This window comes from Alligator mississippiensis, chromosome 5 (genome assembly GCF_030867095.1).
Source record: "Alligator mississippiensis isolate rAllMis1 chromosome 5, rAllMis1, whole genome shotgun sequence".
NCBI lineage: Eukaryota > Metazoa > Chordata > Crocodylia > Alligatoridae > Alligator > Alligator mississippiensis.
The window spans coordinates 108,950,137-108,964,713 of NC_081828.1; the positions used below are offsets into that span (position 1 = coordinate 108,950,137).

Consider the following 14,577-nt stretch of genomic DNA (forward strand, 5'->3'; position numbering starts at 1 on the left):
TGAGGAGATCCATATTAAGGAAAGCCTCTCAATCGTTTTGAAATTAAGACTGAGTTGCATGTTCATTCTTATTTTTAAGAAGCAGTTTCTTGATTCTAGTTGTTATACCTTATTTCCCCAATGCCATTCACAAAAGTACACATTAGGTTTAGATTATATCTGGATTGTGAAAGTCTATCAAATGTTAAGGGAAGACAGAATCCTAAATTAGCTTACAATTCTCCTTTTCTGGGGCTAGGGGGCATGTACCATTACCACATCTACTGTGGTAAACTCAGTATTATGCTACCAAAGTACACTTAAGTTTACCTTATCAGTATGAGGTTTTCTTGACACTACTTCACTTTGGTGTTTTCAGTTGAATGATTTAGCTTATATTAAAACTGACATTTTCATTACCTTTCTGTAACATTAAATCTTTATGCTTTGCTACATTAGTACATAATCTCTCCATAATCTGTTAATGGTTGAAAAATGGAGGGAAAATAGTTTCTGCTCACATTTCCAAAATAAATATTTACTCAGTGGTGTGTGAGACGATGATGAAAGACTATATGTCCTAAAATATTTCACGAGACAGTACACATGAAAGGGAAGATTTAAGGGTACCATAGCAACATTCATTCTCATTTTTCATATATGTCCATGTTTAAGACAGACTATTGAAGTTTTTTACAGTGAAACTTTATATGGTCTAATTATATTTAGTTTAACCATTTCAAATGTTTCCTTAGACTACTTGTTCTCAAACTTTTGGACTTAAAATAGCCCTTAGAAAATGTCAGCTCTTAGTTTTCACTCAATTTTTGACTACAGAAAAATAATAGCACAATTCTTCTGTTGCAAAGAACTCAGAAACATCACAACATGTCAGAATATTTTTGACACCGGGTTTCTATTTGAAATTTCAGAATGTATCTTGTATTCATGTTTATACCCTACACAGTGCTAAAATTGTATGTCACCCTGCAACACCCTTGAAAGGATCTCAAGACAAGCTAGGGGCTGTGGCACCCTGATTGACAATCACGGTCTTAGCTTATATAGGTTCTTTGCAGCTGTGACGTCCAATTTATTTGGAGTGTGGTAACATCAGAAGGGAAGAGATGAGGTACTCTTCTCCCCAGTCCATCTACTCTGGAGAAAGGCAGATACCAGACAAGTCAAGTCTGCTTACTCCTGCATTTCCAGACCCAGGCACAGTTAGCCAGCCCAGGGAAATTAAGGAATTGCCTTACTTTCCCTTGCATTCCTTCATGGTTATGTACTCCAGTGGTAAACTTTTCACAAGTACTGAAGTGATTTAGAAGCCAAAGTCCCAGTTTCAAAAGACCCATGAGTTCAGCTTTTTGAAAATGGATCTTGGACTCATAAGCTACAGATTCTTTTGAACCCTCTTCCCCAAATCACTATAATGACCTGTGTATTTGTAGAGATCCTGTCATAGCATGTATATAAAGAAAAATGTAAAGTTTACAATATACTACTAATAATTGTACTCAAAATAGATGATACACTGAACTATTTTTGTATCCTTGCCACAGACAGTTGTCTGGACTTGTTTTTCACCATAAAGTGATAAGCTCTTGCTTCTTGAACATTATCCAAATACTGTTTGCTGTATCTACACTCAGCCAAAAACATCTTGAGTTTTAAGATATGGGGGGAAAGGTGCATAAGTTTCACTGGCTTTCCAAACATATTCAGTTTTTTATACCTACCAGTAGTTGCCTCCTTTTTAACTGCCTGTGAGTACACTCCTGGTTTTTTTTTTCCAGAAAAACAAGTGGAGCAGCACATGCACAGGAAGCACTCTCTTGCTGCGTGGAGAACATCTATGTGTATATGTGGCAAGGCAGACGTGCTCATCTGGACCCAGGCTCTTAGGACATTTAGGATTTTGTAAGCCAAAAGTACCTTGAATAATTTTGAACAATTTCAAGGTATCAGTTATCTGCTTTTGGACATTCCATGAGGAAAAAATAATGGCTACTTTTGTAGAAGAAGGGGGGTAGTTCTCTTAAGTGTCTAAGGGTAGGTACAGAGGTTACACTTAATGCACTTTAAGCATGCACAAAGTGCTTTAAAAAATGGTGGATCCTGCTCTAAATTAACCCTGGATGGATGTGTACTAATCTAAAGTGCTTTCTGTTATAGTGCTTTGTTGAACATCTGTGACATATCCAATTAAGGGTTAATTTAGCTCGTTTGCCCTACCCAAGTGCTGAGCCAGCCCCACCTTCTGGTGGGTCAATGACAGCCTCTGATCCCAGCCCCATGCATAGCATGGTATGGGGGAAATGTGGGAAGTGGAGTTTCTCTCCCTGCAGTTGCCTGGTTCCACGGCATGGCACAGCCCAGCTGGGATAAGGGGGTGGTGCTGCAAGAGAAGAAGTCCAGGGTTTCTCTCCTGGCAATTGCCCCATCCCAGCTGCAGTGTACTGCTGCTTGGCTGAGTGGGCTGTGGGGGAAGGGCTCTGGGAACTGTCACTGCAATAGTGCCACCACATGGACCCAGGCTGTCCCGCCAAGAACTCAGTAATCAAGTTGTAGGGGGGGCTCACGGCGGGAGTCTATGTTTCCCCACTTCATTTCTCCCCAACCACTGCTGACAGTCAGCAACTGACAGGGGAGCAGGTCTGGGGAGTGGGTTTGTTCTGGAAGCCTCCTGGGAGGCATGTGGGAGCACCCCCAGCGGTCAGTGTGGGCAGACTCTGAGACCCCACCCCTATCAAACAGTGAATGTCTATTCAGTTGGCTCCCTCTCTAACTTATATTGCTTTGAATATAAGTAAAATGCAAAAAGTTAAAGCACTTTTGCCAAGGGCTTTTTGGACTTCTGTACTTAGCCTAAGGGGTTTAGGATTAAAAATCCCATTAAAAGTTACAAGTCTCATTGATTTCTAAGTTCAGTTGTGGATACATAGATCCAGCTAAAATTACTGAATTTGCATGGGATATTCTTGAAAATAAATATCATACTGGGACCAGAGGTGGAATTGCTTAGTGACACTTATAAATTCAATGTAATCAGAATTAAGGACAGCAAAAGTACAAAACGAATATTTCCAATCATCTGAGGAGCATTTGAGAAACTGTGCTTGAGCTCTCATGAAAAATGACCAGGGATCTGTAAAATGTTTATGTTTCTCTAAAAGTTCTACGAAAGGCTGCTTTTGCAGAACGTGTTGCTGGAATTGCAATTTTGTATGGTATCATCATCAGTCATGTCCAAATCACAACTGAACCAAACAAGCTGAAGTTCTAACTGTAGAATTTTCTATACCTCTGAAAGCAGTTCTCTACAAAATATGTTTCAAGTTTATTCGATCAGTTTATTAGAGATTTGGGGGGGGGGGGGGGCTGGCCTAATTAACTGTAATGGACCAGCATCAAATATGAGCAAGTCATGGAAGATTTAAATAAATTATCAAAATAATACCAAAGTATCCATTTAATTTTTCATAGTTCTCTAACCAATATGTCTTCTATATGTAACTAATCTAGAATAAATTAATTCTCTACTGTCACAGGGGGCACATGCCACTATGGCACCGTTGTTACTGCTCTGTCATTTAATACTTTGTTTTGGAAGTACTAAAGACAGCACAGTAATGACCCATACTGCATTGTGCACTCCATACATGGTTATTTTTAGGCACTACATCGCTGTAGCAACACACTATAATGAGGGAGCGTGTCACTACAGCGACGTAGCTGCAGCTTCATGGTTTTTGCCTGCAGATGCTACGTAGAGCATTGCTATGGTGATGTAGCATCAGGTGTAGACATGCCCAGAGGCACCCATTCCCAAATCATAATAGGCTTGACATAATGCACTGTTCTTTGTTGTCTTCATTTTTTGGCTATGATGGAGTTACCTATGCTATTCTAGAGGCACAAAAGAATCCCACTAGCACATTAGCTGGCCATTGAAGAATCTGCCCTGAACATCATGATCCTCAGGGGCATGGAACCTAAAGCAGTTTTTTCTGTTGTCATTTCCTACATCTGAAGAAGGGCCATAGCTATGGTGTGGGTATTTCTCTACATTGGTAATTTACACTTGCCATATCTAGTATCTTGTGGCTCTCAAGCAATATTAATGCAAGCTGCTTCTAATGGTATTCCACTTTATGACAATAACAGCAATAGAAAAGTTGGATTTGGGCCAACTCTTGCATAGTCTAGGACTGGGTGAACACAAAGGATTGATGCAGCCAATATTCTTTGCCTGCAATTGAGGATAGTTGTTATTAATGGCAGTCAGCTCCCTGAAATATCTGCAGCAAACACTACACAGTTTGTATCAGAATTATCTCCACTTGTTTCAGAAAATAAATGTTTATCTAATAAATTTCTAAATCTGACAACTATATCCATCTCACAAACCTGATAAAAGTCTGTATGTTTCACTAATATGACAAACTTCAGAATGCTAATTTTTTTTTACTTAGGTACTGTCAATTTTATTAATCTCAGAAACATGTAATAAAGACAGGGATTGTTTTAATGACTATTAGCAAAGTTGAAATTACATTTAATGATTTTTTTAAAAAATCAATGGCATTTCAGCAGTTTCAAGAATGTGGCAAGTTTTCAACAAGATATGTCAGGTTGGTTTTACTTCTGTCTCTCAAAATATGGAGGTAATTGGGAAGAAGAGAAAGGCAAAAAAAAGCCATTGCCAAATTTCCAATAACAGAGTCATGCAGAAGAAAATTGCTAGAGATCAAGGGCTTTATCCAGTTCCATGTGAAAAATGCCTAGTTTGCCTTCTGGGACATAGGTCAAGCTTCAAGCCAATAAAATGATTATTAAACTAAACAGTCAGATAAGTACTGTGTGAAGAATCCAATAGTAATAGTTCTATAAAATCCATGCAGACACCCAGAACCAATAGTCTGATTCCTTCTGAAGGAAATTTAAACAGAAGCATAGAAGCACCTAGTCTGTAATTGCTGCTATACACTACCCTAAATGCAACAGCTCAAGCCAGCCTGTGAGAGTTTCTACTGGTGCATTATGTATAGATAGCCCCATAAATGGCTCCCTGCAGTAGTTCACAAGAATGCTGAGAGCAGCAGGGCTCATTCTTCCCTCCAACAGACAAAGTCCTATATATATATATATATATATATATATATATATATATATATATATATGTGTGTGTGTGTGTGTGTGTGTGTGTGTGTGTGTGTATACCTATGATGTTAACAAAGAAAATGTACATGTAGTCGCCTTATACATTCCATCCTTTCTCTTTTTCACATTACATTCTATGAGAAAAGTACTATACATCTCTATAACATCACATTTATCTATGCAAGCTCTTCTACCACAAAGAACATTAATGGAATAAGGATTCAGTCTGCACTAACCTCTAACAAATTTGAAGAAGGAAGAATATTAAAATATCCCATTACAAAAACAAAGGCTAATAATGATTTCATATTCTAGCATGAAGCTATGACTTGGAAGTCATATCAGAAAAGGTTAAAAAGCGATATAAAGTCCTTTGATAAGCTTAAGCTGCCAAAACAGTGAAGTTAAATTTAATTTACATTCATGTTGGGAATCTGTTTGCATCTCAGCCTTTATGGTGTCTTATCTATACAAGTACAGATGGAATTTCCTTCAAGGAATGTGTATACCAAGTTGCAGTCTTTATGATTAAGTGTTTAAGCAGGAGTACAGTATATGTATTTTTGCAATAGTATAATTACTATGTTTTATTTTCCAGTTAGAAAACAATTTAAGCTATAGGTAATGGGAAAAAAGAATTACTCTAATGCTGTTATGACCATGCCTCACTCCCCCCAAATAATCCTGAAAGGTAGTCCAGGTTTTCTGTTGCTGTATTGGACTATGTAACTGATTTCCAGAAAAAAGGAGTTCTATAACATTTAATTTTCTACCCTAATAACAGCGAATAGCTCAGCACATAAACCTTTTGTTCATGCATGCTCCATAATATAGATTTACTTTAAATTAAACCAGATGGTGATTGCTTAACTCTGTTATTCTGCAGTTCTTATAGTTTAGGACTATTACTTACTCTGGGGAAATCGAGGTGGATTGTCGTTGACATCAGTCAATGTGATGTTCACTGTGGTGGTCCCTGATAATCCACCCATCTGGCCTCCCATGTCTTTTGCCTGGATAACTACTTGGTACTGCTCCCTGTTTTCTCTGTTCATGTTTGGCAAAGCAGTCCTGATAATGCCTTTAAGAAAACAGGAAAGTGTGTGTTATCCATTTTTCCATTTTTGACATGCATACTTTTCTATGGATCTGTAAAATATATTTCTGCCATATGCATTTACTAGAACAGTGATCTTTGTATCTTCATAAATATTCATCAATACAGTTTATATATTTTATGTAAAGTTATAAAAATGAATATACCAAAAATATAAAAGATACATGTGTTTTACTTTGTTACAAGTATTTTTAAGCTATTTTCAGCAAATAAGAAACCTTGCAGTTTTTCAGTGCTTGTACTTTTTGTAAATAAATTTGCTCTGCATTCTTGGATTTTTCCAGAAGAGGAGGGACCCACCCCCCCAAGGTTGAATAAAAGCAATATCTATTTTCCTAACCTGTTTCTGGCTCCACCGAAAAATATGGCTGTCCTTGAAGTATGCTGTAGATGACTCTGGCACTGTTTCCATACGAAGGGTCATCGGCATCAGTGGCTGTGACTTGCACCACAGAAGTACCTGAAGTATCCAAATTCAGCTTAGTTCTGCATGGTACCAGAATGAGGAGCAAAAGCACTAGTTTTCAGTCAAGTAAAAAACCCACTGAGATGGACAACGATGCCTGCTTCATTGAAACTTTGGTTTGTTCAACTCCTTATAAGCTTGTGGTCAACTACAAAAATATATTTATTCACTTAGGCTGCGTATAGACAAAATGATAGGCATGTGTGCACGACACTTTAAAGCAGGCTAAATGCTTTTGCACCACTTTAATAATGTCAGTGTTTTCACACCTCGGCAGAGTATTGAGGATTAATTCCAGCCACCGTAGGAAATTCAGTGGCATAATGCACCTTAAATGACTTGGGGTGCAGCAAAGTAAAACTCCTTTAAGGAGTTTTAGTTTGCTGACCCTATGGTCTCAGAATGAAGTACCAGTTTCTGTGCAGCTCCGTGGCTCTGCAGGAAGCCCTGCAGGCAGCCTGGCAGCAGCCTGGAAAAGCAGCTGTGCCCAAGAAAAACAGTGAGCCTGATCTTTCCCCTCCCCTCTCACTCCCCACCCACTCCCTGGCTGAGTCTGCCTGCCTGCCTGAGCTGTGTAGGAGCCTGGTGCTTCCCACCAAGGCTGCAGTGCCTCCTAGGACCACCCAAGCCAGGTAACTCTGGGAGGGTGCCGCTGGGGGTGAGGGCACAGTTGCCACAGAAGGCATCACCACACCCCACCCCTGCAGCTCAGGGACCACTCTACCCAGTGGCAGCTCGCCCTCCCGTCTCTGCCAGAGAAGCAGGTAAGTCAGTGGTGTGCGTGCACGACACAGGGGTTTAATCAGCCCTAAATTGAAGCGGTGTTTTTTAAAACCCACTGCTTCAATTTAGGACCCCCACTTTGTCTACACATAACCTTAATGTTAGGATCTGGCTCTAAGTATCTCCAACCTAGCAAACTTAATCTACATATTTGTTCAGAGCTTATTAAGTGAAACCACAACAGCAGCAGAAACTTGCCTTTATACTATTCTTATTTCTAACAGGCATTGTTATCTCTCCCCTGCTTCTTTCAGGGTTCATTTTAAATATGAAAAGAATCTGTGTTTAAGTCATGTCAGCTCGTCTCATAAATCTTTATGTGCAATAATGTCAATGTGTTATAAAACTATAGATACAGGAATATCAAAGGGACAGATGATTGAATAGTTTAATGAGACCTTTACTTATAGCTGTTGGAAAAACACAGCATTAACTATGCACACTTTCTCTACTCTAAAGGGAAAAATGAGAAAGAAAACAAAACCAAACAAACAGTGTTACATAAAACATAGGTTTTCTTCCTAAAACACTAAAATGTTAAATGTCATTATCATCTAAATTATAGCAAAGCTTCTAAACTTTAATAACATTTCAAAATTTCAGTTCAGTAATCTACCTAATATCCTTTTTTTTTTTTTTTTTTCTTTCATCAAACAGGTTCTATGTCCTATTGGCATAGAACTGTAATGGCATTGTAGTGATGAGGAGTAGCTTCGTGAACTGTATACACATATGCTTTTGCTTCTCTGCCTGATGGTATTAAAAAGAGAAATATATATATGTGCCCGTTTAATCAATTATGAGCATTTTTACAAACCAGAAGTCCTTCTCATACATACTTTTGTGTTTTCCCAATTCTGTTCTCTCCACTGAATGCAATAATTTCACTATTATTCACTATGGTTACAAACAGACATCACTTTTGTCCTGAGGTAACTCATTTTATCCCAGGAGAAAGTGCAATAATTCAGAAGTCCATGTCTGTTTTTTCCAAGAAAAGCTTTACAGGATAAGGAGTACTAACAGTTTATCCCAAGACAGCACAAAGTGTATCTGAACAGTTATCCCCAGAATTGCTCTACTGAATCAATGGCAGAAAAGCAGCAGTGCATTGATCCACTCATTCAGCCCTGGGCACAGACAGAAGTGCAGCTTCCTCCTGTATCTCATGGTACTTTGCAGTAAGCTCCATGAGTTACATATCCAACAGACATTCACTGTTGGGTCCCAGGGGGTTGGGGAATCAAGGTGCAGTTTAGAGCAGCTGTCAGTCTGTAGTCACTCTCACCTTGCCCTGTCTCTCCTCCTTCCCAGCCCTGGCACTGTCTTCAGAATGCGGGAAGGGAAAGGGAATGGAGGGAGCTCATTCTGGGGGTTGTCCAGCCAGCAGTAAAGGTTGCTCAGGTGGACTGGAGCCCCCTTACCTCTGGGGGATTGCAGTGCACCTGCTCCATCTTTTAGTGCTGGCAGGGCAACCCCCAAAATTAGCTCCTTCCACTCCCTTCACTGGCATCCATTCTGAAAATGGAGTTTTGAGGGTGCTCTGCTTTGGAAAAGGACTAATCATGAGATTGATCCCTTTAAAAAAGCTCTGCAGTCATGTACTTTTGTAAGGGCAAGGCTGCAGAGCACTTTTAAGTGACTGATCGCGTGACAAAATGTCACTCATGTTGGTGCCCCCTAATTAGAAGGGTGATATGTGTACCCACCAGTCTTGGGACATTTCTATTCTGGGACAAAAACAGACCATTGGGACAAATGCAACATTCATTTTTAGCCTATAGGATACTAAAACCTGTGATGACAGATTCCAAAACTTGTTACCGGCTACTTTAACAATTGATTCTAACTAAAATTGCCCTGGCCAGATACACGAGCCTAACAACTACATTTTATTTCAGTTGGTGCTACATCCTGTAAGATGCTATAAATTTTGATCTCAGTACAGAAAGACATTTAAGCATGTGCTTAATATTATGCATGTGAATAGTTCTCATAATGTCAGTGGGACTAACAAGCTTGCTATAAGTTAAGCATATACATAAATTCTTTGCTGATTATAGCCAGACAGCATTCAAACATTGCAAAATAAACAGGTTTTTATGACACTAGAATTATTTTAGCGTACATATTAAGGGATTTTTTTTTTTCCCTGGGTCAGAAAGTATGGCCTGACACTTTCATTATGCATTGACCCAACCTGAAGACACCAAACTGTGGTATGGTAGCTTTTATGGTTCATCATGAAGAGTTTACATTGTGAATTATGGCATGTGATACTGAAAGACAGACAACGTATGAGTGCAAATCACTGTATTAATATGATTGCTACATTCAATAGAAACAAGGGATAAGTCTCATGGAAAAGGCATAGCTAACTCTTCTACCTATTACAGTGATCTCACCTTAGGTCTGAGATACCCTCCCCCATTCTATGCACATATTCTATCTTCTATCATTTGCAAGTGCAGTGCCCTGTGCACTTGAAAATAAGTGTACTTACAAGTGGGCCTAACATATACTAGCAATAAGCATTGAGGTCTTAGTCTACATTATAAATTGCCACTCACTCATGAAGGTTTCAGCACAACTTTGTACAACTTTCTATGAACAACAGAAGGACTTGCAGGGTCAGAGCATGTATCATAATAGTGTAATATATTATTCAGTGGAGAGAAAGATTTTTAAATTTTCAACTCATTCAAGGTAATGCCCATTTACTTTGCAGACTAATCAGCAACATTTATAAAAGAAAATCAAATGTGTTGCAAAGGGCTTTTTTTTTCTTGTTTTCTAAACCAGAAAGATATTTTCTGGAGTCTTCACTGGAGGATAATTTGGAGGAAGAATTGGAAAAAAAATGTTAACTTTTCTAAATATTCAGTAGAACTGGATCTCTGAGTATTAGCTGATTGAATTTTGAAGAGTAATAACACACTCAGATATTAAATAATATTTCTTTTTTCTACATGATGATTTTTTTTCTTTGTAATATGTATGCTGATAGGAGAATTAAATTAATGGATATATGAGTGATATTACAGTAAAACCATCTGTTTTTCTTTCTGTTTTCTTTCTTAGTGTTGTATGGATATGCTACACACCTCTTCAAGGCTTTGCACTGACAAGAAGCTGATGCTCGATGCTTTCTTGCATCTGAGAAGAAATTAGCTAAAACATGAAGAATTGCTATTATGTTCTTCCCTATAATTAACAGATGTTTAGATTACAGAGTAACTTTTAAAAAAAAACATAAACAGAAAGTGGAAGCACCCTCTTAAGTTTTTGCCACATTTTTTAAAATGTGGAGGCTTTTAAATAATAGACATTTATTGTTTTAACTTTACTTCATAACTTCTTATTAGATTAGATGTTAACAGCATTTTGCAAGCCAATAAAATACTTAAATTAAATAAAAGGAAGAAATCAAGACTGGATTTCTTCCTGGAAAATAAACTTTAGTCAAGAACAGTCATCAGAATCAAGATATTGGGCTCAATGACTGAGCAAAAGGGAGGAATCCTAAGGCCCCCTCAGAAAAGAAATCAGGCTAACCCTAATGGTCTCTTGTGAACCCAAAATCTAACTATCCTTGAATATTGCTTGTGATCTAAATATAAGAACAGACCTCCCTGAAAAAAAGTTCTTCCTTCCCTCTTTTTGTTAAGGTGCACAGACTAAAAGCAACTTTTTCATGTTGAGCTATGCCATACTAAGTTTCAATTAAACTATTTTGACTATCCTACTTTCTACTTGCAAAGAACATGGTTGCAAGTGTCCCCAGTGTAGTGGCATAGCCTTTACTCTAAGGTCACCAGGAGCAGAACTGAGCTCTATGGCTGCATCTATACCTGCTAAACTGCGGAACAGACTAATTATCTGCTGAGTAAAAGGTCATCATCTACACGCACAATGCTATTAGGTTGCAGTAAACTAATTAATGTCACCATAAGATAGTACTGTTAGGGATAATACTATCTTACGGGCAATGCAGCACGACATTTTTCAGAGGGAGTTTGGGGAAGAATTATTCTTTTGAATGCTTGTACCATCTCTTTGGATAGTGCTGCCTGATCCTTTTTGTGCCCCCAACCAGATGCTGTTGTAGTATAGGCAAAGCTAGGAACCTGATACATTTTTTAGATATGCACAATCTTCAGCACTAGAATTAACTCCTGTGTCAGGACTGTGCATAGGAATTGAAGGGAAGAGGACACAAAAACAAACACAGATCCTTGTACCCTCCCTATGTATCCATACTGAGTCCAGAAACTGTCTAACCTGCACTATGGAATATGACCGTAAATGAACAAAAAGGACTAAATTAGTCAGATAATGCATTCCCAAGGAATAATTTGATCAGCTCAACTCAACTGATTGATCACTGAAGCCTCATTACTTTCTATTTTGCTCTGCTGAATTGCATGAGCAGCTAATCAACCAAGAAAACTATATTATTCAAATCACACTGAATGCATAACTGCTTCCTTTCTATTTCACCTGTACCTGCATCCATTGCTGAAACAAAACCCTTTGCTGGGCCATTTAAAGTATGTGAAAATAAGCCTTAACTGACCCTTACAACACAACCTATATCATTATCTTTCTGCATATTACATTGTTATCTTTCAAGAAACTGTTTACTTCTCACTTGGTAGCCAATTGTTAATCCATTTCAACAGCTCTCCCATGTACCATGCAATGTAAACCAAATCTTTATAGCTCAGTCTTTTGTATGAAAAAATATCAAAAGCTTTTTTGAAAACACAGAAAACAACTGCACCCCTTTTGCTTCTCTTTTGTTACATAATTCCATAGTGTGTTGAAAAATGCTCAAACAAATTTGTCAGATTTGCACAATATTTTCTCTTAATATTTCTATTTTTTCAAATGGAGTCAGGCATGGGACTCCCAGGCATAGGTTGTGTTTGTAAAGTTCTCATGTGTTTTATATTATTTCGTATACCTGACTATCTACATATAGTTACTGAAATAAAATGTTCTGATTTCACTCTCACTTAGATTGACATAAATCAGGACTATCAATCAAATATGTGAGATTACACCAATGGAAAATTGATGAAAATGAAAAGTGTATCAATGCCAGGATACTTAACTTGTGAAGAAGGAAATATAAATCCATTAAAGCATGCAGACGTACAGTTAAATTCTACTCTGTGGATATACAGATATAGCTCCTAATAAAGATGTTGGCCCTTAAACTGTAGAGCCCTGTCTCTCATTTTATAGTAGCATAAGGCATCATAAATTCAATATACTCCAGCTACTTTTTGAATAGTGTAGAGCAGTTGTAATGTACTGGGAAACTGGCACAGACCATATAATTTAGGATTATTATATTAATTCAGTTTCACCCTGATATAACCCTTAATTTTATGAGCAGAGATTTTGCTGTGGCATTCTTAAGTCATCTGCCTTCTTCCTGATATTATGGTGGTATAAACTGAAGTTATACAGTGGTGAATCAAGCCCCCAGTATCTAACTTAAGCATTTAGAAATAAACAAGCAGTTATCACATTTTTGCAGATCTAATAACTGGAATTATAATTCTTGAATATTCCTAAAGGTTCACTTAGGTTATACAAACAATTAATACACTTTAACCTTTTAGTCCCTTTTCTATAAGCATCTTAAAGGAAACCTTAACAAATATTAATGACTTAAACTTCTTAACATATTTATGAGGTAGAACCCTATCTAAATAAGTATCACAAGGGAAAATGAAGTAGAACACAATCATACAGAAAATCTATAGCAGAGTTCAGGTGAGGACTCTTACCTTTTAACTCCCTGTTATGTGTTTTTACTACACAATTCCCTTCACACTAAACTGCCTCTACAAATAGGATGTTGAAATAAGCAAAATCTATCTGCTGCTTCTAGAGAAAATGAGGGGAAAGAACCATTTACGGTTTCAGACTTGAGGACATAAGGCAGAAAAACTCAGGGACAACATGTGTCGGGAAAGCAACATCAGAAACGAGCTCCAGGCAAATGGACCTTCCTATAAATCAGCAAAAGGAAACTGGAAAAAAAAACAAGCACTAGAGATCAGTGTCTCCTAAATCAGTCTCTTGAGGGAGAAAACAAGAACAATAATTGCTTCATGATACTTTTTTACTTTTAATTTGGTGTGTAGTGAGTGAACTGAGAATGCATTTATTTAGAAAGGTGAAGATGTAATGCAAGTATAAAAGCCATTAAGACCTGCCATTCTGAGATGAACTCAGCAGATGCAGGGAGGTTTTGTTGGGAAATTAGGAAAAGGAAGAAAGGTCAGAAAAGAAAAACATCCAAAGTGTTAGCACAACAATTGACTTAAATAAGAAGAGAGTGCTACAGAAATAAATTATTTCCATGGTAGAAGAGAGAGGATCTAGCAGTGGGAAAAGGGGACATACAGTACTAATGAGGGAGTGAACCTGGAGAGCAAGCAGAGCAGTTGTAGCTATAAATAGTCTTTACTGGACTTCTGAAGAGAAAGACAAAAGGAAAACTGTATGTAAAGATGACAGGCTAACTGTGGGATGCCCAAGCTGTAGATCGGATGTGAGCCTTGAGGGAGGCTACACTTGTATGAAGTGCATTGATATCCATAATGCAGGAGGGTGGGAGAGATTAGAGGGATAGAAGACCAACCAGGAAGGATGACAGCTATCAGAGATGCTGAGAAAATCACAGACTAAGCAATGCATAGAAAAAGTTGCTAAACCCTGAAGATATGGGCTATATGTCTATATCTATATATCTTTTTATGGTTGGAAAGCATGGGCAGACTGGAGCTGTTCAAAGAAACCCCAACAAAATGAAAAGGAAAGGAAGAAACACTAGGAAAGAACACAGCTGGAAGAAAATTCTGAGAGATTTGTTTCTTTGTTTGTTTTCTGGGAGGACAGAATAAGGAAATAACACAGAAAGGGAGAAGATATTTAGAGTAATCCATACAACGAACTCAAGGACAGCAGGCTGCCTTACTGGGCTATTTACCCAAATGCCGGATCCTGAAGATAGCTCATTCATCTTCACCTAGAGAAGGATTTAGGA

The 14,577-nt window shown here is 38.0% G+C and overlaps 1 protein-coding gene across 4 annotated transcripts in view; it reads right to left on the reverse strand.

Annotated features, from left to right (window-relative positions):
- Positions 1–14,577, reverse strand: part of CDH10 (cadherin 10) — a 208,802-nt gene that overhangs the window by 51,088 nt on the left and 143,137 nt on the right. For all 4 annotated transcript variants that reach the window (XM_019483344.2, XM_019483347.2, XM_019483346.2 and 1 more), the window contains exons 4-5: positions 6,603–6,722; positions 6,059–6,226 (exon numbers count right to left, since the gene is read on the reverse strand). In XM_019483344.2, the coding sequence (XP_019338889.2) occupies positions 6,059–6,226; positions 6,603–6,722 (288 nt within the window). The remainder of the gene's footprint in view (positions 1–6,058; positions 6,227–6,602; positions 6,723–14,577) is intronic.